Below are 23,867 nucleotides of genomic sequence, written 5' to 3'. Positions count from 1 at the left end.
AGCTAGGTCTCCCTTACCTCCAGGGCCTATGAATGCTGCCCCCACCCCTGTTAACCTGGGGAGCAGAAGACCAGCACTGGGAATTGAATCCAGGTTCTCCTCAGGAAAGTACACAACACTGCCACTAAGCCAACGAGCTGGCCCTGTTGAGTTGAAATTTCAAGCCATTAGCTACTAGTGCCTGATTTAAAAGGTTTCGGCTACACTCAGGCACTAATGACACAGAGAAGTACATGAGTAAATAGAGTGAAATGGGGTCAGTAACACAAACTTGAAACCTGTGAGCAGTCACACCATTGACAAAGCTTTTATTCTTACTGCCCCGTCACCTTATTGGGGTTAGTGAAAAATTTTTTTTTTAAATGTATTAGAAGGAAATAATGGGGACTAGATGTAGAATTCAAGCTTCCATCTACATTGTTTTAACCATTCTCATACTTTTTCCTTGTTTTGAGCAGAATGTTATGGTTGGTGTGTTAGTCCACTTGAATATGTTGAAATAAAGGTCAACAAATGAATTGTGGGCTAGACCTTTTTAGCAGACTAATTCAGTACATCTGTGACTAGCTTTTCGAGAGCTCTGCTCCCTTCATCAGGTCAGTGAAGAAAAAGAAGGGAGCACACCTCTTGAAAGCTCATCACAAATCTATCGAGTTAGTTCAGTAAAAAGGTTTCATCTACAACTTCTGTTAACCTTTATTTCTACCTTGGGGCCTGATTTACTAAGACTTTTCTGCCATTCTGTGTCTATAGGAAAAAGTGCTTAGTAAATGAGGCCTTTAGTTTGAGCACTTCTCCCCCATTACCTTCTAACTCCCACTTCCAGCTTCCCTGCTAAAATAAAATGTCTCTATTTTAGAAGAAACAGCTTCATCTTACTCAGTATTTTTTCTTCCACTGCTCCAGCTCCTTGTTTCGTGGGCTCAGTGTGAGAACAGTAGCGTGGGATGAAGTTTTAATAATGGTATTATTGCCAGCAAGTTTCAAACCTGACAATTTCAATCCATTTCTCTGCATGTTCTCAGACACTAAGAAGTAGTCAGTCAAATGTGACATAACAGTTCCTAAACTTAAAAACCATTAGTGCACGCCTGCTCTTTCCTGACTGATTGCAATCACACTCTTTCATGCCATCAAAATACCAAACAGAGGTCTTCCTGGAAGAAAAGGCCATAAACCAGTATTAAAGTGAACTTATGGGAAATCCATTGTTTGTCCCTGGAATAAACAGCATGGAATCCATCTACCTTTCGGGATCCTGCCAGGTACTTGTGACCTGAATTTGCCACTGTAGGAAACAGGATGATGGGTTTGATTCGCCTTTGGTCTGACCCAGCATGGCAAAAGTTATGTTCTTATGTCGGCAAAGCAATAGGTTTTGTGAATCCAAATAAATAGCTATTTTTTTCCTGCTATTTCGCTTATTTTTGTTTGAGTTTCATAATTTAAAACAACAACATCTGTGCTGCTCTTTAACGACCAACTGCGTTAAAATCCTTCTGTCTAGTCATCAGCTGCCAGGAAAGGCAGCACACCTAACCTTTAGTCTGTATAATAGATCTAGGCAATTTGCCTTTTTAGGCAGGATTCCATTTTTTAAAAGATAGTAAAGCATTCATTCTGAACCTTGTCTGTACAGCATCTGTTGGCCATGACTTTATAAGATGTTCCTCCCTCTGGGTTCTATGCTAGGAATTACCATTGAACAAACTAATCCTGGAGTCTTTGTGGATAATACTTTGCAATCCTCAGCTCAGTATGGAGCCCATCCTGCCAATGGCTGATGACTGTGGGAATTGCCTGGAACTGCAACAATTAGGAGAGAAAAGAGAGAGAGAGAGAGAGAGAGAGAGGGAAAGGAATGATGGGTAGGTGGAGAGGATACCTAATTCCTCTTATGTACTTGAAGGCCAATATTTCTGTTCATATCCTCCAGCCGAGAGAGCAGCAGCGGGCTCCTTCAAGCTGTGTAGAAAGACTAAACAACCCACGTCAACTCCCCTGCTTATCTCCTCTTACTTCACATCTTTACGCCTTATCCTTAGGAAGGGGGGAAATAATTTGAAGATCTAGTAGCTAATTTTTAAAGGGGGTTGTTTCTCTTTGAAATTTTTTTGCTGTTACCTGTAAACCAGATTGATTTGTTTCCTAACAGGAAATTCGGTATATAAAAATTCTAAATAAAAAAATAAAAATTGTGTATAGGTATAAGGTACCCTACAAGGACTCTACGCTTGCTTTTTCTGCAGGTAAAACATTTGCTGGAAAATTCATTTGCACCAGGGGAATGCATTTGTTTTCAAATGTCATAAAAACTAGGGATGTGAATCGTTTTCCATATCGTCTTAACGATAGAAATCGTGTGGCAGGGCAAGGAAAATCGTGTTAGGCACGATTTTTTAGTTAAAAAATCGTTAAAAATCGTTTTTTTTCCGATTAGTGCGCACTAACGGGAGTTAGTGCGCACTAACGGAGAGTTAGTGCGCACTAACTGAAAATGATACAATTTGATAGGGATGTGAATCGTGTCCTCGATCGTCTTAACGATCGATTTCGGCTGGGAGGGGGAGGGAATCGTATTGTTGCAGTTTGGGGGGGTAAAATATCGTGAAAAATCGTGAAAAATCGAAAAAACGTAAAATCGCAAAACCAGCACATTAAAACCCCCTAAAAACCCACCCCCGACCCTTTAAATTAAATCCCCCACCTTCCCGAACCCCCCCCCAAATGACTTAAATAACCTGCGGGTCCAGCGGCAGTCCGGAACGGCAGCGGTCCGGAATGGGCTCCTGCTACTGAATCTTGTTGTCTTCAGCCGGCGCCATTTTCCAAAATGGCGCCGAAAAATGGCGGCGGCCATAGACGAACACGATTGGACGGCAGGAGGTCCTTCCGGACCCCCGCTGGACTTTTGGCAAGTCTTGTGGGGGTCAGGAGGCCCCCCCCAAGCTGGCCAAAAGTTCCTGGAGGTCCAGCGGGGGTCAGGGAGCGATTTCCCGCCGCGAATCGTTTTCGTACGGAAAATGGCGCCGGCAGGAGATCGACTGCAGGAGGTCATTCAGCGAGGGTTTCGGCGCCTCGCTGAATGACCTCCTGCAGTCGATCTCCTGCCGGCGCCATTTTCCGTACGAAAACGATTCGCGGCGGGGAAATCGCTCCCTGACCCCCGCTGGACCTCCAGGAACTTTTGGCCAGCTTGGGGGGCCTCCTGACCCCCACAAGACTTGCCAAAAGTCCAGCGTGGGTCCGAAGGACCTCCTGCCGTCCAATCGTGTTCGTCTATGGCCGCCGCCATTTTTCGGCGCCATTTTGGAAAATGGCGCCGGCTGAAGACAACAAGATTCAGTAGCAGGAGCCCGTTCCGGACCGCTGCCGTTCCGGACCGCCGCTGGACCCGCAGGTTATTTAAGTCATTGGGGGGGGGGGTTCGGGAGGGTGGGGGATTTAATTTAAAAGGGTCGGGGGTGGGTTTTAGGGGGTTTTAGTGTGCCGGCTCACGATTCTACGATTTATAAACGATAAATCGTTAGAATCTCTATTGTATTGTGTTCCATAACGGTTTAAGACGATATTAAAATTATCAGACGATAATTTTAATCGTCCTAAAACGATTCACATCCCTAGTTCTTACCATTTATTGGTATGAACAATATATTTCTTAACTAGCTTCCAGAAGTATTACTTCCAATAAAAGGTATTACTTTATTTCTGTCCCAAGTGGACTAACATAGCAGCCATACTACCTTATATATATATATTTTTTAAGAAAGATCTGTAAGAACAATTGTATTTGCATTTTCTTTTGCACAACCCTGAGATGGAATCCTTCAGCCATTATTAGGACATAATTTCAAGAAGGCTTGATGTCTAGAAGAATGCACGACATCCGTCTTCTTGTATCCATTTTACTGTAAAATGAAAAACAGGAACACTGTTATATTCAGAGAATAATGCCTTTGTGCCCCAATATTAACCCCATACATGTGCGATTAAATAAGTAATGATGCATGTGACATGTAACGAGGGAACTGAAATTAAATCACTCAGTACCTCATTCTGGGGAAGAGGCTTCTTTTGCCAGGAAATGTGGTGTTTTTCAATCTCTTTTCATTCCTGATCCTTTTCAAAGATCCTAATCTGAAATCAAAGGGAAGTTACTGGAGAGAGGGAGGGGCTGCCTGTCAGAAGTGCTCAGATTTGAAAAAGCTCAGTGAACCTGCAGGAAAAAGGGTTGGAACCATTTTCCTCACTACAAAGCTTACAGCTGACATAACCTGCTGATTTTTTTTTTTTTTTGCTTTGATTCTTAATAGTAGGATGGAATTGCCTTCTTGCCTTCCCATAGCGTGACTTCAAATGCCAAACATTTAGCAAGGAGATTGTCGTGGTATACACTCTAATTAGTCTCACAGACTGGATTTACAATTTGTGTTCAGTTCACATTTTGCGTTACCAGAAAAGCATTTATAGGTCATCAATTTGTAAAAACAAGAAAACTTGCTTTAGGGTGATCTAATGTGAAGAGAGTCACACTGAACTGAGTTTCTGTATTCTCGCTAAAAGGTCGTTCATTTGTCTCGAATTCTGGCACATTTCCATGCTTTACGCGTTTTCTACATCTACTTGTAGCTGACATGTTGAGCGCTCTGAATCAATTGCTTTTCTGGTGGGTCTCAAATATGGATTACTAGGATCAATATTTTTTTGAGAGTTGATGTACTTTTGTGCTTTTTGTTTCAAAAAGATACTTAGCAAGAACAAATATCACTGTTTCTCCCATTTAAAAAAAATAATAAATTGTATTTTGTAGCGCAAAACTGATAACTTGATAACCATAAATCAACTGCACCCTGAAAATATCCGTTTCTGGTTCTGTTCGGACTTTCGGGGGGTTGCCTTCATTTTTCCAAAAAAGTTTTTTGCAACTTTTTGAATAAACTTGCCCATGGTTTCCACTTTTATGCCTCATCTCCTAAGGTCACCCTTCAACCATTAATATTTTATTAATACGTTCACTATATTAAAGTGATTTATTTGGCAGTTGGGTAGTCATTTTTGCAGCTGTGCCTTAATTTACTTAGATTCACAATTCTGGGAGTAGCTAAAACAAGAGGAAACTTTCCAAACCAGATTTCTTTCTTTGCTGATATGTCTGTGTTCAAGGAATAATTAGTTTGTGTCTGTCTTGCAGTGTTCGGTATCCTGTGGACGGGGATATAAGTCCCGAACATTTACTGTGGGACGAAAGAAGGCAATCATTTAGAAAATGAATATTGTAAGCACCTTCCGAAACCTAACATGCAAAGGAAGTGCAGGGGAGGAAGATGTCCAAAGTGGAAAACTGGAGGATGGGGACAGGTGAGACAAAATCTTTACTTTCACTCGTGCATCATCAAGCTACCGTGTCTGCTCTCTGAATTCTAGGGGTGTGCATTTGTTTCCTACGTATTGGTAATCCGCAACATATAGGGCCATATTCGTTGTATTCATGGGGAAGCGAAACGTATCGAGATTCCCCATGAATACAACGAATCTTCGCCAAATTATTCGGCCGTCTAAAGGAGCAAATTTAAACCACCCCCCCCCACCCTCCTGACCCCCCCAAGACTTACCAAAACTCCCTGGTGGTCAGCGGGGGGTCCGGGATCCATCTCCTGCACTCATGCCCTCGGCTGCCAATATTCAAAATGGTGCCGATAGCCTTTGACCTTACTATGTCACAGGGGCTCCAGTGCCATTGGTCAGCCCCTGTCACATGGTAGGAGCAATGGATGGCCGGCGCCATCTTGTGCTCCTACCATGTGACAGGGGCTGAGCAATGGCACCGGTAGCCCCTGTGACATAGTAAGGGGCAAAGGCTATCGGCGCCATTTTGAATACCGGCAGCTGAGGGTGTGAGTGCATTAGATGGCTCCCGGATCCCCCGCTGGACCACCAGGGAGTTTTGGTAAGTCTTGGGGGGGTCAGGAGGGTGGGGGTTGTAGTTAATTCAATTTTAGCCAGGAAACAAATAAGAATTAACGCATGAACATATCGGGGGCCCCCCTTGCTGAATGCAACGTATCTGCCCCCCCGATGAATACGAATCCCGAATGCAACATATGGCGGTCCCTTTGCACATCCCTACTGAGTTTCACTTTCTATTACTTTGTCAAAAGTTTGCAGGATATGCTGTCTGCCTTGCTGTCCACACAGAAGGTGGTTGACAGAGAAATATGTCTCATCAATAACCAAAAAAACAAAAATTCCAGCTATAAATACCATAAGCTAAATGATTTCCCATCTGAGAATATACATGGAATAGACTAATGCCATTGTTAGATGAAAAGTGCATGATTAAAGAAGCAGCATTTCCTACTGATGGGGAAAATTAAACTTTGCAGTAAGTAGAAGAGCAAGGTGAAAAGGCAAAAGTAAACTTTGACACAGGGTTTCCCAAACCTATCGTAGAACCCCACATCCAGTCAGATTTTTAGGATACCCACAGTAACCATGCATGGACAAATTTGCATACCTTGGAAATCCAGTTTATGCATATTCATCTCCTATATAGTCATTGTGAACAGACTGAAAACCCAAATGGTTTGGGAAACCCTGCTTTAATGAGTTCATTTTTGTGCCATGCTAGGGGTGCTTTGGTGACCTAGCATGAAATACATTTAAATAAATAAAATCAGTGTTTAATGAACTAGAAAATGGAAACAGCTGGACGTACCATGTCTTAACTCCTTCTTTGGAATTTATTATGTGTGCAGCTATTTGTTGTATAATGTTGACAATCCACATAGACAGGGTACAATGGTGATGGTAACATTAATTGATAAAACCTAAATTATTTTATCAAGACATAATGTAGATAAGTTATATGCCATAATATTATTTTTTCCATATATTCCTGTTATAATTGTTACCATGTTATATTTGTTACCTTGTTATCATGTTATAATGTAAAATAGGGCAGAACTCGCCCTATCCGCCCAGTTACCTGTAAACCAATGTGATATCTCGATTGAATGTCGGTATATAAAATAAATAAATAAATAAATAAATAAATTAAGGAAAGGAGATGACCATCTCTCATGAGAAACTCCTGAGGATTCTAAAAAGGCATGGGATAGGAGGTAATGTTCTACTGTGAACTGGAAACTGGTTAAAAGATAGGAAATAGAGTTGGCCTAAATGATCGTTTTTTCCAAATGGAGAGAGGTAAATAGTGGTCTGCCCCTGGGATCTGTTTGGAACTGGTGTTGTTTAACGTGTTCATTAATGATTTGGAAAAGGATGCAAAACGCGAGATAATCAAATATATAGATGACAAAATATTATTCATCGTGGTCAAGCTGACTTTCAGGAATTACAGGAGCATCTTGAGAGATTGGGGATCTGGGCACCTAAATGACAGATGAAGTTTAATGTAGACAAGTGCAAAGACTACATTAAAGTCTCTATAAAAATCCAAACTATAGGTACTCATTGATGGGTTCTGTACTAGGAGTTACCACTGAACAAACTGATCTTGGAGTCTTTGTGGATAATACTTTGAAATCCTCAGCTCAGTATGGGGCCCGTCCTGCCTGGCTGAAGACTGTGGGCGATGCCTGGAGCTGCAACAATTAGGAGAGAAGAGAAAGAAAGGGAAATAAATGATGGGTAGATTGAAGGATACTGAGTGGCTAGAGGGTAGTGAAAAAGAAGGTGCTGGGGGATGGGGAGAGAGCAAGAAGGCTTCGGGTGGGTGGGGGAGGTTATGTTGAATGGGTGGAGGATAGAAAGTGAGTGATAGTGTTATACCCTTCACCTCTAGTCTAAGGCACCTCTGGCATAGTCTCTGGTATTATACAGCATTCCAGGATCATGGCTGAACTTCCTGAGGTACCTGAGCCCGTCTTATAGACCTTGCTGTTTGGAACATGCCCTGATGACATCACTTCCTCCCTAATATAAAGGAAGCTCAGAACTACCATTCAGTGCCTTTGCAACAGATCTCCTGCTCTTCTTCAGCAGTGCTAGTTGCCAGTGTTTCTCTGTCTCTCTGCCTGTTTCCAGTTCTTTCTGCTCCTCTCCTGGTTTTGTCTGTGTTCGTATGGTCCTTGTTCCTCTCTCTTCTTCTGCAGCCCAGATATTCAGCAGCCGCTAGATAGCCAGATAAGTCTTTTCTATCTGGTTATCTAGCATCTGAATATCAACCTCATTGCTATTCGTGAGATCGCTGATTATCATGTTTTCAGGAAGCAGCTTTAAGCATTTTATTGTACTCAAGCCTTTCCAGGTTGACAGCTATATCTGCAGACCTCAGTGCACAAACAGGACTGCAAAGCAATAGAAGATCTTTTAAAAACTGAGATTCCTTACCCCTCAAAGCCTTGCAAGCAAGTGTAACCACCTTGAAATTGGCCCTATATATCAAGAGCAGCCAGTGAAGTTCTCAGTTTTTAAAAGATCTTCTATTGCTTTACAGTCCTGTTTGTGCACTGAGGTCTGCAGATATAGCTGGATAAATGTCTTATCCGGCTACCCAGTGGCTGCTGAATATAACCAGATATTCAGCAGCCACTAGATAGCCGGATAAGTCTTACCTATCTGGTTATCTAACATCTGAATATCAACCTCATTGCTATTCGTGAGATCACTGATTACCATGTTTTCAGGAAGCAGCTTAAAGCATTTTATTATACTCAAGCCTTTGCAGGTTGACAGATCCGTTTTGAGTTTAGTTGATTGCAGGTTTACTAATTTATTTTATGGTTTATGTCCTTGTTTGTTATGTATGTCAGAAATCTTGTTTTAAGTTGTAATCTGTCCTGAACTACTTGTCCGGTTTTGGGTGGAATATAAATATTTTTAAATAACTAGATAGGGAGGGTAATTTGAAAACAATCCGTATAGGGATAAAGTTTGCAGGAACAAGTTCATAGGTCCACTTAGAAAATTGGCATGTTGTCCCCGTACATACAAGGACATATGGACTGAAAGTTACAGCCTGCTTTTGAGCAGGTGTAACTTTCTGGATGCACATTTACATGCATACTTAAATTTTCAAAAGTATGCATGTGAACATGCAAATGCATGTCTGCACTTCTCCTCACTAAATTTCATCTGCCATTTATTGGTTCAGTTCCGCAGTCTAGCAAGATCCTTCTGCAATTCCTCATAGCCCGTTCATGTGCTAACAACATCAAATAATTTTGTGTCAACTGCAGATTTGACTGCTTCACTCATAGCATTTTTTTCCAGGGATCTGTACTGGGACCAGTGTTAGCATTGGTTCCAGTACAGATCCCTGGGGCATTCTACTATTCATTGGGAAAATTGACCATTTGGGCCCAGTCTGTTTCCTATCTTTTAACCAGTTCACAGTCCAAAGTAGAATATTGTCTCCTATCTCGTGACTTTTTAATTTCCTGAGGAGTGTCTCATGAGGAACTTTGTCAAATGCCTTCTGAAACTCGCAATTTACTATGTCCCTTTATCTACCTGTTTGTTTCCTCCTTCAAGAAAGTTTGGAAAATTTGAGCTGGTTTGCATGTACTTTCTCCTTGCGGCCTTATGCATGCTGTATAAAATTATCTTCAATATGTTTTGAAGGTGAATGCACTGCAGGAAGCAATTCAGTTGACACTTCAAAAATTTACTAGATCGAAATTAATATGCAGTGATTTATAGCCTATAGTATTCGGAACTGAGTAGGCAGCTAATGCATATTTATTTACAAGATTAATCTAGTTTCACAGTGATTTATAATCTTTAGAGACAGCAAGCAACTGTAAAACTAAATATTAAAATGTACAGTTTTGCAAGCTACAATGGAGTTGATAATTTAGTTCTTCAAGGGGCCGCACTTCAGAGACTACACAGCACTTCACAAATCATTGCAACATCTGGAAATCTGGGTTCTGCTAATGGGGGACAGGCTAACCTGAAAGGCCCAGGGGATCACACTCTATCACTCCAAAAAGACAGTCCACATCACATGATGTGTTCCAAAACAAGAATGTTTACTGAAGACAAATAAAAGTTTAGCAGTATGAAAATTCAGAAAAAAACAAGACAAAGAGCTCTTCCAAATGTAGCATACACAAAAATAGGAAAAAAAGAACAGTCCACAAGCTAAAAAGAAACTCCTCATGCAGTCTAAGAAGTAAACTTTTAAGACCCATGCACGTGTACACATGTGCGCACATTTGCTGGCGTGCGCACATGGATGCGCTAATCTTATAACATATGCGCACGTGTTGTAAAATCTGCTATCCAGGCGTACATGCACATGCGATTTTACATTCATGTGTGTGCGAATGCCGTCTGGCGCACATAAGTGGGGGAAATTTTAGTAGGGACGCATGACGACGCATTAGACCTTTTTCCCAGTTTGCTCCCAGTTAACACCAGTAAAGAAGAGGACTTCCAAACCCCATAGCTAACTTGCCGCCCTTTTACCCTATTAGCTCCGAGCCTTAAAACCCTGCTGACTAGCCTCGGTTTTTTTGTTACACAGCTTACACCCTGTCCATAGCAGAAGTAAAGTTACACACTAGGGGATCCTGGCGCGCACTTGTGCGCATAACTACTTATGGCTGACTTCATGGTGCAGTCCCGAGCCACCCATGTCTTGCCCATGCCCCGCCCAGACCACACTCATACCCCGCCCTTTTTTCACAAAAATGTCTTTATGCACATACCAGGAGATACGCGCGTGGCTGCGGGCCTTTTAAAATTCATGGAGCGCGTTCCGGTCCGAGTCACTTGCGTATCTCCTGGTTTTGCCATGCGCAAGCCTTTGAAAATTGCCCAGTAAGTGTAGCAGGAAAGCACATTTCCCTTGGCTCCTGAAAGGTCTCTTTCTCTCAGTTACCTCCCAAAGCTCAGGAATCCTCTTCTCTCACTTTGGAAAGGTATGGAAACACCTGGTTTGTGTCTTCAGCCTCCCAGACAAGCTATCCTACCCCTGAGAACTGAAGGCAAATGTTTTATAGAGCCCTGCAGACTGAGACCACCTCCTGTAATCCCTCCAGCCTTTCAATAGAAAAAACACCTCTTCCAATGGAAAGGAAAATCAAAGCCACTTTCCATTGCTGGCTCTGTCCAGGAGAGCCACAGTCCTTGCTGCCTCTCCCTTGCTCCTTTTGTCGATGATAACTCCTTGTGACTTTTTTTAGTCACATTTATAACCTCTGACTACTGACCTTCCCTTTAGGGGATGGACTTTTAACCTCAAAATAGTAATACCTCCCATTGCTGTAAGTTTCCCCTTGTATCTCTAAAGGAAGGTCCTTGCCTTCCCTATGTATCAAATTTGTGTTTGCCCAATCTGCAGACTGTGACATTCATCATAAAGTTCTGTAGACTGTGTCACCCATTTCTTCAGTGCAAGGAGACTTGTATCATTTTACTCTGTGGAGACCTACAGGTCTTTAGACTATCAGAAATGTATCATGCCATAGGAAGGAGTCAAAGTAATCAAAAGCATGTGGTGGGTCCCAGCAGGAAAGGGTAGTAGATGCATGGGACAGCTGTCCATGGAGGTGGTGGAGACAAGGACAGAATCTGAAATCGAGAAAGCACAGGGGATCTCTTAGGGGCTGATGTAATAAGATCCGCGGCAAAACAGGCGCTCGTTATGAGCACGGGTTTTGATCACCGCATGCGGCTGAAGCTGCCACTTCCGCGGGATATAAAAAACAAAAATCATGTAAATGATTTGCACGTAGAATTCTGCACACATACGGAGAAATGTGCATACTTAAGTGTGGTAAGGGCCTATGTAATAAGCAGCCGCGCTCAAAACCTGCGCCGATAATCTGCACATAAAAGCGAGCGAACGGGTCTCCCTATTAAGTGAAAGTTTGACGCTGGAAATTATTTTTAATATTTCAAAAAAACGTGCTGCTGGAAACATGGCAAATATTTTCATGGATGCTAATTTACAACAATCTTGTCGCTCTTCTGGCTGTGCATGTGTCCGCCCAGGGAAGCACCTACCTCGGACACCAAGAAAGCGCTTTACTAAGCTGGCTACTCTAAAGCCGAGATAGGCACTCAGCTAGGCACTTATCAGACGCTCGTCCTCTGTTTATGGTTTTATACGATAGGCTGCCCAGAAAGGCACTAGTTTACCTTGCCATTTGGGTGCTGAGCTAGGAGCTTAGTTGCTCGCAAATCTGCATGATTGGGCGCTCAGAAAGGCGCCTAGCTAATATACCCGTTTGGGCGCTTAGCTAAACACAGTTCTGGCCACGAACACGTCTCCCTCTTCAGTAAAGTGTGTCACTGCAATTTATGTTTATGAACGTGTATAACTGTGTGTTAATGAAAAAATGGCAATTTATTTTCATGGATTATATTTCACACCACATGGCAGCTGTAATGGCAGGTCTTTTAGTAGTGGGAGGGAGGAGGAATAGCCTAGTGGTTAGAGCAGTGGGCTATGAGCCAGGAGACCAGCATTCAAGTCCCACTGTCACTCCCTGTGACCTTGGGCAAGTCACTTTACCCTCCATTGCCTCAGGTACAAAACATAGGTTATAAGCCTTCTGGGGATAGGGAAATCACCTCCTATGCATTCACACAGGAAAAAACCACAGGTCTGTAAGCACATTCATATATTCTTTTTTCCTACACACAAAACCTTTATTATATACCCATATAGAAGTTTGCGTGGGAAAACGCATATACAATCGCGTGCACAAACCCACGTCAGCTTCAGCGCACCTTATTACATCGGCCCCTTAGGGAGTTGTAGGGATTGTAGAGCTGAGTAGTAGTTGATATAGATGGCAGATCAGATAGGCTGCAATGGTCTTTTCTGTCCTCACTTTTCAGTTTCTAGGATAAAAGAGGTGAATACCAAGATTTGTCACCATGGTAACCTAGCATAAAGAGAAATGAATAGCCCTTCTGAAAGATAGAGCCATCAGTTTCAGACAGTTCAATAGGGTTCTGAATTATGTTTTTTATTTTCTCTACAGGGCTTCTTGTCAGGGGGGTGCTTTGCCGGTACTGAGTACCGGCACCTTTTTCCTCTGCCTGTTTAAATGAAATTGTCTAATTCATCCTGATTCGAGAGAACCGAAAAACGAAAGCAATTTTTCCGAAATTTCAGAAAAATTTGGTTTTTGGGTTAGTGCGCACTAACGGGAGTTAGTGCGCGCTAATTCCCATTAGTGAGTGCTAACTTTAAAATGTTAGTATGCACTAACGGGAGTTAGCGCACACTAACCCGAAAATCAGGGTCCCCCAAAAAAAAAAAAGCCTGAACCACGGGAAAAATGAAATTTCCTGCGGCAGGCTGAAAACGAAGCTCAAACCGAATTATTTTACCGCTGCAGATCTCTATTGTTTATATATATGCCTTGAAGGTTGTGATACTTTATTGCGCATCTTTTGATAATCCTTATGTGGTATCACAACCCTGCAAGAATCCAGACATCAGTGTGCAACAGATGGGAGACTTTTGCATAGTCAATGATTCTACTAACTGCTGAATAATATCCAGTGAAATGCTAACCATCTTTTGCAGAATTATTTATTTAGACTGGTAGTAAGGCATGGAGTGATGGGCTAGGTGTTGGATTAAGTAAGGGAACTTAATTATACTCATCTGCCCAGGATAGTAGAGAACCAATAAGGAAAAAAAAACAAGAAAAACTGGAGTAATCTCCAAGTAGTCAAGCTTCTATGGCTGGCAGATGGGATATATCCTTAACAGTGTAGGATGGATTAACTGGGCAGTCAAGGTGGGCCAGTTGGTCTTTGGCTGCTGTCATCTATTGTGCTACTTTGTAGGTTAATAAAGGTTATTGGTTGTCAAGACATTAGATTCCATGCCACAACCAGCATTTTCAGTGATACAGTGCACTAATAAATATAGCATTGCATATCCATGCAGATGTTTATAAAAGAATTAATCATTTTGTCATTTTTAATCCAACAGCCCATGAAACTTTACATAAGCAGTGTGGAAATGTAAATTTGTCATGGAAATTTGAAGCACATTATATTAAAAGTCAAATGTTATAAAACAGGGGAAAATCCCAGGTTATGGTAAACAAAGTAATCATGGTGCTATAGCCCAATGCAGGCCGGTTTCAGTCTCATTGTGCAGGAAACCCAATAGAGCAGGAAGAAACTGCCCACTCAAAATTTAAAAAAAAAAGTCTGTCCATGGGGCGAACAATGGATTTGAATGCTACATTCAAACGTGTTTTGCCACAGATGGAGAATGTTCATTTTTACATATTTTCTTTAAAATCATGAATATGTCACTACAGCTGATTTTTCCAAAGTCCCCGGATATATTGGCCATAGTGACTCCCTCCCCTACCCACAATAAATAATGTATTTTTTCTGCCTCTTTTTAAAAGATCCAGCATTGGTTGTGTAAACATACCAGCAAGGGTAGAGAACCGAGCTTAGCCTTCACAGTGAATGGACAGAGCTTTGCTCTTGAAGAAAAAAATTTTCATTATACAAGTTGAATTCATGCAAAATAAGAGGTAAATTTTAAAAGAGGTGGCCACATAAAAAGGCCCATGTATGAAAATATATGGGCCGAGCACGAGCAACTCCTATTTTAAAAGCGGCATAGTACACACACACATATGCGCGTGTGCAAGCAACAGATCACACATAAAAAAGGGCGTGTTAGGGGTGGGTCAGGGGCGTTCTAGGGTGGGACCGACATTTATGCTCATAAATCCAGATTTTAAAGCTGGCGAATGCAGTGTACATCGGGCTATTAACTGTGCATATTTACTTCTGCTCTTTTTCAGATATAAGTCAGAATAAAACTCATTATAGCCAAAAACTAACTGGGTGATTGGTCTGGATAAACTGGGAGGAGTACAGGCTGAAGAACCAGAGGGGTCTTGATGACCTAGAGATAGACTGGGCAAACTGGTGGACTAAGTGGTCAAACTGGTTATTCCAATCACATTCACATGTTTTAAAATGTGCTCACTTGCATGTGTAAAAGCCGACAAATCCTAACTTAAGATATGCGAATAACATTTCCTCACATAACCACTTAAAATTAGGTGTACATACATATACATGCACTAGACATATTTTATATTATACGCATGAACTTGCGTGGATGATTTAAAATTCCAGCGTTAGTGTGTTCGCACCCTCGTATGTGCATATGTGGGCTTATGTGCGTTCATTTTAAAATTAGTGTCCCTGTGTGCAATGCTGATCTCACTGCCATAACAAGGATGGGGGATTCTGAGATGTTCCTCACGATGTGTGCTTTCTAAATCAGCCCATATAACACAAAAATAAACAAAAAAGAAGCATGAAAATCCAACATACACATTCATAAAAATTGCAACATACAAATAAACTACACTCTAAAAACAAAACATGATGTCATAATAAAAGATGGACTCTGTAGGCTAAAACACGTTTTATCAGACCCAATTATTCAAAGATGATGTTGGCTCTTGCACTTGAGCTTCCAAGATCCCAGAAGTTCTGACATCTGAAGAAGGGAGCTATATGGTCTCAAAAGCTCAGCCACAACACCTTTTGATACTTTGTACAGTGCCCATTAAAATGGAAACACAAGCTGCAAAGAATCCCGTTCTCCCCAGAACCAATATGACTGCCAAAGTTCTTAAAAGGTGAATAGGTTAGGGAAAAAAAAGCTTATGTAATCTGTTTTATGGCATAACGGGTTTTGCACTGTTGAAATGTTTTTCCATATACAAAATCATTTATAAGACTCAGTCATGCCAAAATAATAATTTTTTGTTGATCATGTGTCCGAAACATTTCTAAGTCATTCTGCACAATGCTACAAGTATGCAGTAGGGATTGCTATTAGTTTCTATAATATTGGTTGGATGAAACTTACAGTTTTCAAAATTTCCCTGCATGTTTGCAATGGGTTTTTTTTTCCTCAAATAAAGGGCTCAATTATATTTCAGGCAAATCACATAATCCTGCAAATTAGTTTGCTTGCATGGGTTTGAAATAGGGCATCTTTTGCCTCAGGATTTAATTTATTACAACTTCAAGAAGGGGGAAAAAGAAAACTTTTCTTGTACTAATATAGGAATCACTCAACCATGGTGTCCTACATGAACTTTCAAAATGATATCATCTGGAGAAGAGACCTCTGTGGTCTCAAAAGCTCATGAACATTCTCACCTTTAGATAATGTTTGTGTTGTGTTGGTCCAATAAAATCCCTATACTTTAAATCAGGCTGAGAATATTGGTTTTCTTTTATACCATTTGGCCTCTAAAACCATTCAGTCTCATAAACTGGAATGAAAAATCAGCTTTTTCCCCTGTTATAGTAGGAATAGCAGCAACTAACTCAAGAGCAAATGTTCCACTGAGTTTACCGCTGAGTGAATGATTAGTTGCTAAAATAACAAAACTATTACAGGGTTTTTACCATTAAAGTTTTACAAGCAATTCAAATTATTGTGAAAGGTTTATATGACCTATCCAGACCAGTTCCATGCCTCATTAATACATGTACGCAGGTAGCCAGTGTGAGACCAGACTGCCACTTTCATATAACTAAAGTATGGACTATGTAGTTCTTATGATGCAGATGACTTTAAGGTAAATATATATTTCAATACAAGCAACTTGGCAAATTTCTTTTGTAACAAAATGCAGACAAGAAAGAAATTAGGGGTGTCACAGTCGCAAGATACTATTAATCGGTGAGCCAACAAATGAGGTTTATAACATAAATCTCTGATAGTGACAGTCCTTGAAATAAAGACACTTCTTGTACTGTGACGGCGAGTGTTTATAACCTAGTGACATAGTAAATGACAGCAGAGAAAGACCTAAATGGCCCAGTCTGCCCAGCAAAGTGTTTAGGGTTGTAACAGCCACTCCCTGAGTTGCCAAAGCACTGAAAGCAGAGCTAGCTGTGTCCATGTAGCAAATCCTGTACAAAAATTACACTTGATAGGGAACCCATCTGTTTCTTGTAGGCAAAATGTATTATTGAAAGACCACTCTACTCCTCCTGCTTTATGGCCATGTGCACCCAAGAGAATTTCTACAAAAAAAAGGTTTTCTTCTCTGATACAGAAAACAGTTCCTGTGCTATAAAAGAGTCTGGATGTATTTCTAATCATCTTTTACACTACAGCAAAGAATAATGTTGTTTGGTTTTTTTTAAAGTTATGTGAAACCACTTCAGAAGCAAAGTCAGCGCGTTGTGCTATAGCTGGGGGGAAACGTCTGAAATTAGAATACCCTTAACCGTGGCAAAAGGAAATCAGGAGGATAAAATAACAACTTCCCAACTTACTTTCCGTTCTCTCTCAGTGCTCGGTCTCCTGCGGGAGAGGGGTTCAGCAGCGAGCCGTGTACTGCCAGAGCCGGACCCCGAAGGCAGCCCGAGAAGCCGAGTGCAAGCGGTCCAGCCGGCCTCGTTCCGAGCAGCCCTGCCAGGCTGCGGAGTGCGCCCTGTACAGCTGGGAAGCGGAGGAATGGCACGAAGTGAGTGCGGGAGAGGGGGGCAGCGGGAGCTTCTCCTCCTGACCGTGCAGCGGGATTGCATTACTGGGCGCGCGAGGCTGGAGCTGCAGGGCTTCGGGGGATGGCTGCCTGCGCGCTCACATTTTTGTCAGGGGGCCAGGCTTTCTACTAACACATGCTTCCAGCCTGCATGCGATGCCAATCAGATGATGAGTCTGATGGGGGGGGTTCTGCGGAATAGACTTTTTTTTTTTTTTTGGCTGACAGCAAAATAAAGGTATATAATACAATCTGTTTTCAAAGAGATGCACAAAAAGCTTTTTATTTTTAAGTCATATTTTGAAGAAGAATGTTCTGACCACAATTTCTTGTAGGGGAGAAGACTTTTAGCCCATCTTTCCAAATAATTCTCAAGGCAATTCAGATATAAGCCCCCTGTCCAAAAGAGCTTACAGTCTTAACAGGTGAATTTTAAAAGCCCTGCACCCGCCAAAACCGGGAGATGTGTATCTTGGGCCGGCGCTCGCTGAGCGGATTTTAAAAGCCACCCAAGTGCATGCGTATCTCCCGCTACGTGCACAAATATTTTTTCTCAAAAAAAAGGGGCGGGGCGAGGGTGTGATCTGTGCAAGGCATGGGCATGGGCGTTCCTGGATTTCTCAGTGAAACCAGCCTGTAAATACTTATGCGCACAAGCATGCGCCGGTGTCCCCTACCACTTAACTTTACTTCTGCTATGGATGGCGTGTAAGTCCTAAAACAAAAAAAAAAGTAAAGAGATGAGTGGGATTTTTAAAAGTTGGGGTTAACAGCATTAAAGGGAGGCTATTTAACTAGGGGATTAGAAAATTCTAACCCTTACCTGGGGAAACTGGGACTGACCTGGGAAAATAGCCAATTGTATCTGCGCGCATCCCTTATAAAATTCCTCCACTTAGGCGCTAGAAGCGGCATTTGCGTGTGTCCATTATAAAATTGTGCACACATGTATGCTTGTTCATCCCGTTTTAATAACCTGCATGCATACATGCGCGTACGTTATAAAATAGCCACGCGCGTACCTGTGTGCCCACGTGCTGCTTTTAAAATTCACCTGTAAGAAGCATATACGCGCATATATGGTTGCATGTAGTTTTATCATAGTATTTTATAACCTGCACGATTCATATACATGCATATTATAAAATATGCATATTTTTGCCCTGCAACATACGTACAAGCAAGTATTTCAATACATTGAATGCACATAGTTTTCCTGTTTTTAAAAAATATGTGCATATATTTTACATGCAAAAGTAAAGTACGACTTACATAAGTCCCAAAATGCACACTTAAGCTAGACAATTTTAAAATATTTGCATTTTAAATTAATGTAACCAAATATACCAGTTAGCCCAGCAGTTCTTTCAGTCTTTCTTCAGGTCATGGAGACCTTCCCGGTTCTTCAGCCTAAAATTCCCCCACTTCACCCAGACCTCCCACCCAGTCAGTACTACATAATAATCACGTTTAATATCATCTGTGCCAGATAATTAGCAGGTGTAAAAATATGCAAGTAAATTGGCAAATGCACACGTAAGTTTTCTTTTAATTTGTGTTGGCTGTGCCCCAGAACTCCCTAGACTGTCCCTTTCTTTTACACGTGCATAGGTGCTCATGAAACTGAAGAACACATACGTATTTTATAAAATATGTCATATGCAAGTAAAGGCTACTTACGTGCATATATGCAAATTTTTATTCACAGAAGGTTTTGAAAATTTTCCCCTAAGTGGGAATCTGAGAAAACAAGAGATAAAGTGATTTATCCAAGCTCACAAGGAGTGTCAGTGGGGGATGAGAGGCTTCAACCTTGGTTTCCCTGGTTTTTAGATCATTGCTCTGACCACTAGGCCACTCCTGTGCTTTGGCTTAGTCTACAACAAATACTTTGGGGGTGTCCCAATGGCTATAGGAGACCCAGGGTCAGTTCCCAGCCCTGGGCTCCTGATCCTCACAGTCCAGCTGGGAGGAAGTCCTGACCATCACTCAGGATTGACACCTGCATGCTGACCACAGAGCATATTTGTCCTGAGCTCTGAAGGGATTTCAACCTGGGATCATTCCTGCAATGTCCAGGCTGGGGGAGAGGAGCACAAATGGGAGAAAAATCCCAGCAGCTGTGAATGACGATTTAGGTCCATATTTGGCTGGCTAGGAATGATAGCCAGATAAATTTATACAGCCAATTTAGCCAAGATATACAGCGACTAATTTAGGGTTGCTCTTTGGCTTACCTAAAGTTGTTATGTTAGGTGGATAAGGCCAAAAACTGGCATTATCTGGCTAACTGAGCTGGAAAATGATACTTGCCCTGGCCCACCTCTGACATAGCCAAATAAGTTTTCAGCCTGCTAAAAATGTCAGACTGGTGGGATTTTGAAATCCTGGCATTTGTCCAGCTGAGGGGGTCATTTATCAAAGTGCTATATGGTGTTTTCACATGTGTTAAGGCGTTTTCACATGCAAAAATGCCTTTAACGCATACCATAACATTTGGTGTGATGCAAATGAGAAAATTGGCCAAGTGGGCTTGTGAATTTAACCACACCTTTTTAATTGTGATAGGACTTTATTGCACATGTTGTTTTCAGGGGAGAGAGAGAGACTAACCACAATATTATCACACTAGCTAGGTATTTATATCTCTATGGGAGGCCCATCTAGTAACTTGAGGTGAGGTTTAGATATTAGTGTAGGGGTTAGGGGCCACTTTGACATTCAAAGTAAGACATACAAACAGAACAGTGCTCTCTTGTGAAGATTTGATGACCTTCGGAGTGAGGAAATTCACTCAAAGATGAGATTTGTGCAATGTTCTCTCAACCTAGCTAGATGGACTCTCTACCTGGGTAATAATTTCCTCACTCCGAAGGTCATCAAATCTTCACAAGAGAGCACTGTTCTGTTTGTACATCTCACTTTGAATGTCAAAATGGCCCCTAATCCCTACATTAATACCTAAACCTCACCTCAAGTTACTAGGTGGGCCTCCCATAGAGATATAAATACCTATCTAGCTGAGGGCATTATGCTAACTCTCTCTCTCTCTCTCTCTCTCTCTCTCTCTCTCTTCCCCCCCCCCCCCCCAAGATAATAATTTTAAAAGATACCAGTGGCATCCAAAATAGGGCCTTGTTACAATAACTCAGTATAAAAAGAAACACCCTGGTTTCACTTTATGAATTCTTCTGTTGGTGTTAAAGCAGCTAGAATGTAGGTCCCTGAGAGCAGGCAGCAGAGATAACTTATCAAACAGAATAATTAGCATGAAAAGCAGGCTACTTTCTCCCCTCCCCCCTACCTTTTTATAGCTTTTCCACAGCTGGAGATCATTACCAATCCCCATCCATCCTCCAGCTCCAGCCCCCTTCCCTCTCTCCCCCCTCCTGAAGGTGGGTGTCGGATGGTCCTTGCTGCCTTCCTGAGGGTTTCCAGAGCCACAGGCTCTATTGAGACTTCACTGAAAATGTTGGAACATGTGACAGACTCAGTTCCAGAAAAGATAAAATGTTGATCGCCCATTAATTAATCCCGAAGTGGGAAAATGTACAGCAGATTTAGCACATTTGGGTTCCTTATTTGCTTTCTGCCGTTGAATTTGTTTGTTTTGTTTTTTTGGTTTTTTTAATTCTTGTAGATCTTTTCCAGGGAACTTTTGACTGATTTCTGTTCAAATGACAAATAGCTCTTGGTCAACTGCAAAAATAATTTGCACATAAAATTCATCTGCAGCAGGAGGCCAACATGGGTTGGAATGTATTGTTCAAACAAGAAACCAAGGAAGAAGGGCATAAAATTAAAACATGTAGGGTGTCAGTCTAGTGAAAGGACTGCCTGGCTGATCTGCTTTTGTCTAGAAGGCTCCTCCTGACCAACTGAAGTAAAGGTCTTAGCCCCAATAGCTTTTTTTTTTTTCAGCTTGTTTGGCCACATATTTGCAAAGTCCGAGGTACACTGCCATCATTCTAATGTATTGTATCCCCACTTTGGGTGGATTATGTATTCAGAATGGCGGGTAATGAATCCAAATAAATAAATGTAATTTTCAAAGTGAAAGGGCTCACCCAAGGAAAATTACCCCCTCCCACACACACACACACACACATACACACATGCACATTGACACCTGCTAATTTGTGCAAGTAGTTTTTCTGAATGAAAATATGTACATAACTTTTGAAAATTCAAAATGCGCCTGCAGAGTTCTAGATCCCACCTTGAAGAACGCCTACACCTACTGCTTGTAATAGTTACCTGCACAGGGACGATAACATTCAAATTGGTGTGCAGGCACACATTGGCGCATGTGCGTCTGCACACACAGAGTGATACAGCCATTATATAACTTGCGCATGTTGTAAAATAGCCTAGCCGCACGCACATGTGTGCCTAATTTTACGTGGACGCACAAATCCCAATTCTACTGCGCAAGTCGGCTTTTGAAAGGGGAACGTGCCCATACCATTGCCAATTTCACCAGTTCTTCCGCCAGTTCACCCAGTTAAGAGCTAGGTCCTCCAAACCCTCATAGGTTAATATCCCTTAAAATCCCTCAGATATGGCAAGTTTTCTTTTTTTCTTTTTTAAACTTACACCTCTTCCATCGCAGAAGTAAACTTATGTGGCACTAGACCTGGGGGCGTACCCAGGCACATAATTATTTGTGCGCACATTTCTCGTTCCCACCCCAGAACGCCCATGCCCCAACCAGACTCTGCCCAGACAACGCCCCTATTGAATCTGAGCGCAATGTGCGCACAGTGGGAGATATGCACATATTGGGTGACTTTTCAAATACGGTGAGCGTGCATAAGCCAGACTTGTTCCCGTATCCCCTAATTGATGCATGTGCCAAGCTTTTGAAATTCATCTTACAGGGTGGGCAATTTTCAAAAAGCCCATTTCCCCAGATAAAACACTGTTTTATCTGCAGAATTGCCTTTGAAAATTATTCTGTTTGAGAGGAATTTTCAAAGCTATTAAGTGAGTAAATTGATTTCTATGAAAATTGCCCCCCCCCCCCACCACAAACACACTGCACCTAAATTAGGTGCATTGATTCAGATGATACAACTAAACTAGGTGCATCGCAGATGGCACAAAACTATTCAGAGTAGTTAAATCAGAAGCGGATTGTGATAAATTGCAGGAGGACCTCACGAGACTGGAAGATTAGGCATCCAAACTGCAGATGAAATTTAATGTGGACAAATGCAAGGTGTTGCATATAGGGAAAAAATAGCCCATGCTGTAGTTTCATGTAGGGAAAAATAACCCTGGCTGTAGTTACACAATGTTAAGTTCCATATTAGGAGTTACCATCCAGGAAAAAGATCTAGGCATCATAGTGGATAATACATTGAAATCGTCAGCTCAGTGTGCTGCGGCAGTAAAAAAGCAAACAGAGTGTTAGGAATTATTAAGACGGGAATGGTGAATAAAACAGAAGATGTCATAATGCCTCTGTATCGCTCCATGGTGAGACCGCACCTTGAGTACTGTGTACAATTCTGGTCGGCACATGTCAAAAAAGATATAGTTGCACTGGAGAAGGTACAGAGAAGGGCGACCAAAATGATAAAGGGGATGGAACAGCTCTCCTATAAGGAAAGGCTAAAGAGGTTAGGGCTTTTCAGCTTGGAGAAGAGATGGCTGAGGGGAGATATGATAAAGGTCTTTAAAATCATGAGAGGTCTTGAACGAGTAGATGTGAATCGGTTATTTACACTTTCAGATAATAGAAGGACTAGGGGACATTCCTTGAAGTTAGCAGGTAGTACAGTTAAGACTAATCAGAGAAAATTCTTTTCACTCAATTAAGCTTTGGAATTTGTTGCCAGAGGATGTGGTTAGTGCTGTTAGTGTAGCTGTGTTTAAAAAAGGTTTGGATAAGTTAAGAACATAAGAACATTTCATACTGGGTCAGATCAAGGGTCCATCAAGCCCACCATCCCGTTTCCAACAGTGGCCAATCCAGGCCATAAGAACCTGGCAAGTACCCAAAACTAAGTCTATTTCATGTTACTGTTGCTAAGTCAACTTAAGGTAATGGGCTTCTCCTCCAAGAACTTATGCTAACTTCATGGAGTGCCCCCTATTCTTTCTATTATCTGAAAGACTAAATAACCGATTAACATCTACCCGTTCTAGACCTCTCATGATTTTAAACACCTCTATCATATCCCTCCTCAGCCTTCTCTTCTCCAAGCTGAAAAGTCCTAACCTCTTTAGTCTTTCCTCATAGGGGAGCTGTTCCATTCCCTTTATTATTTTGGTCGCCCTTCTCTGTACCTTCTCCATCGCAACTATATCTTTTTTGAGATGTGGCGACCAGAATTGTAAACAGTATTCAAGGTGTGGTCTCACCATGGAGCGATT

General features: G+C 41.7%; 1 protein-coding gene and 1 long non-coding RNA gene across 5 annotated transcripts in view; one reads left to right on the top strand and one right to left on the bottom strand.

The window, feature by feature from the left end:
* LOC115091122 overlaps positions 1-17,416 on the bottom strand; it is a 44,748-nt gene extending 27,332 nt beyond the window's left edge. For 3 of the 4 annotated variants that reach the window (XR_003856622.1, XR_003856624.1, XR_003856625.1), the window contains exons 1-4: positions 17,278-17,416; positions 12,706-12,819; positions 4,051-4,137; positions 3,744-3,908 (exon numbers count right to left, since the gene is read on the bottom strand). This is a non-coding gene — a long non-coding RNA (uncharacterized LOC115091122). The remainder of the gene's footprint in view (positions 1-3,743; positions 3,909-4,050; positions 4,138-12,705; positions 12,820-17,277) is intronic. The other variant, XR_003856623.1, reaches the window with a different exon arrangement.
* The window catches only part of ADAMTS9 (ADAM metallopeptidase with thrombospondin type 1 motif 9), a 366,656-nt gene that overhangs the window by 241,222 nt on the left and 101,567 nt on the right, over positions 1-23,867 (top strand). The window contains 3 exon segments of the mRNA XM_029601029.1: positions 5,192-5,222; positions 5,225-5,358; positions 17,295-17,468. Of these exon segments, the coding sequence (XP_029456889.1) occupies positions 5,192-5,222; positions 5,225-5,358; positions 17,295-17,468 (339 nt within the window).

This window comes from Rhinatrema bivittatum, chromosome 4 (genome assembly GCF_901001135.1).
Source record: "Rhinatrema bivittatum chromosome 4, aRhiBiv1.1, whole genome shotgun sequence".
In the NCBI taxonomy this organism is placed as follows: domain Eukaryota; kingdom Metazoa; phylum Chordata; class Amphibia; order Gymnophiona; family Rhinatrematidae; genus Rhinatrema; species Rhinatrema bivittatum.
The sequence above is the reverse complement of the archived record's forward strand: the minus strand, read 5'-3'. Positions and strand labels throughout refer to the sequence as shown.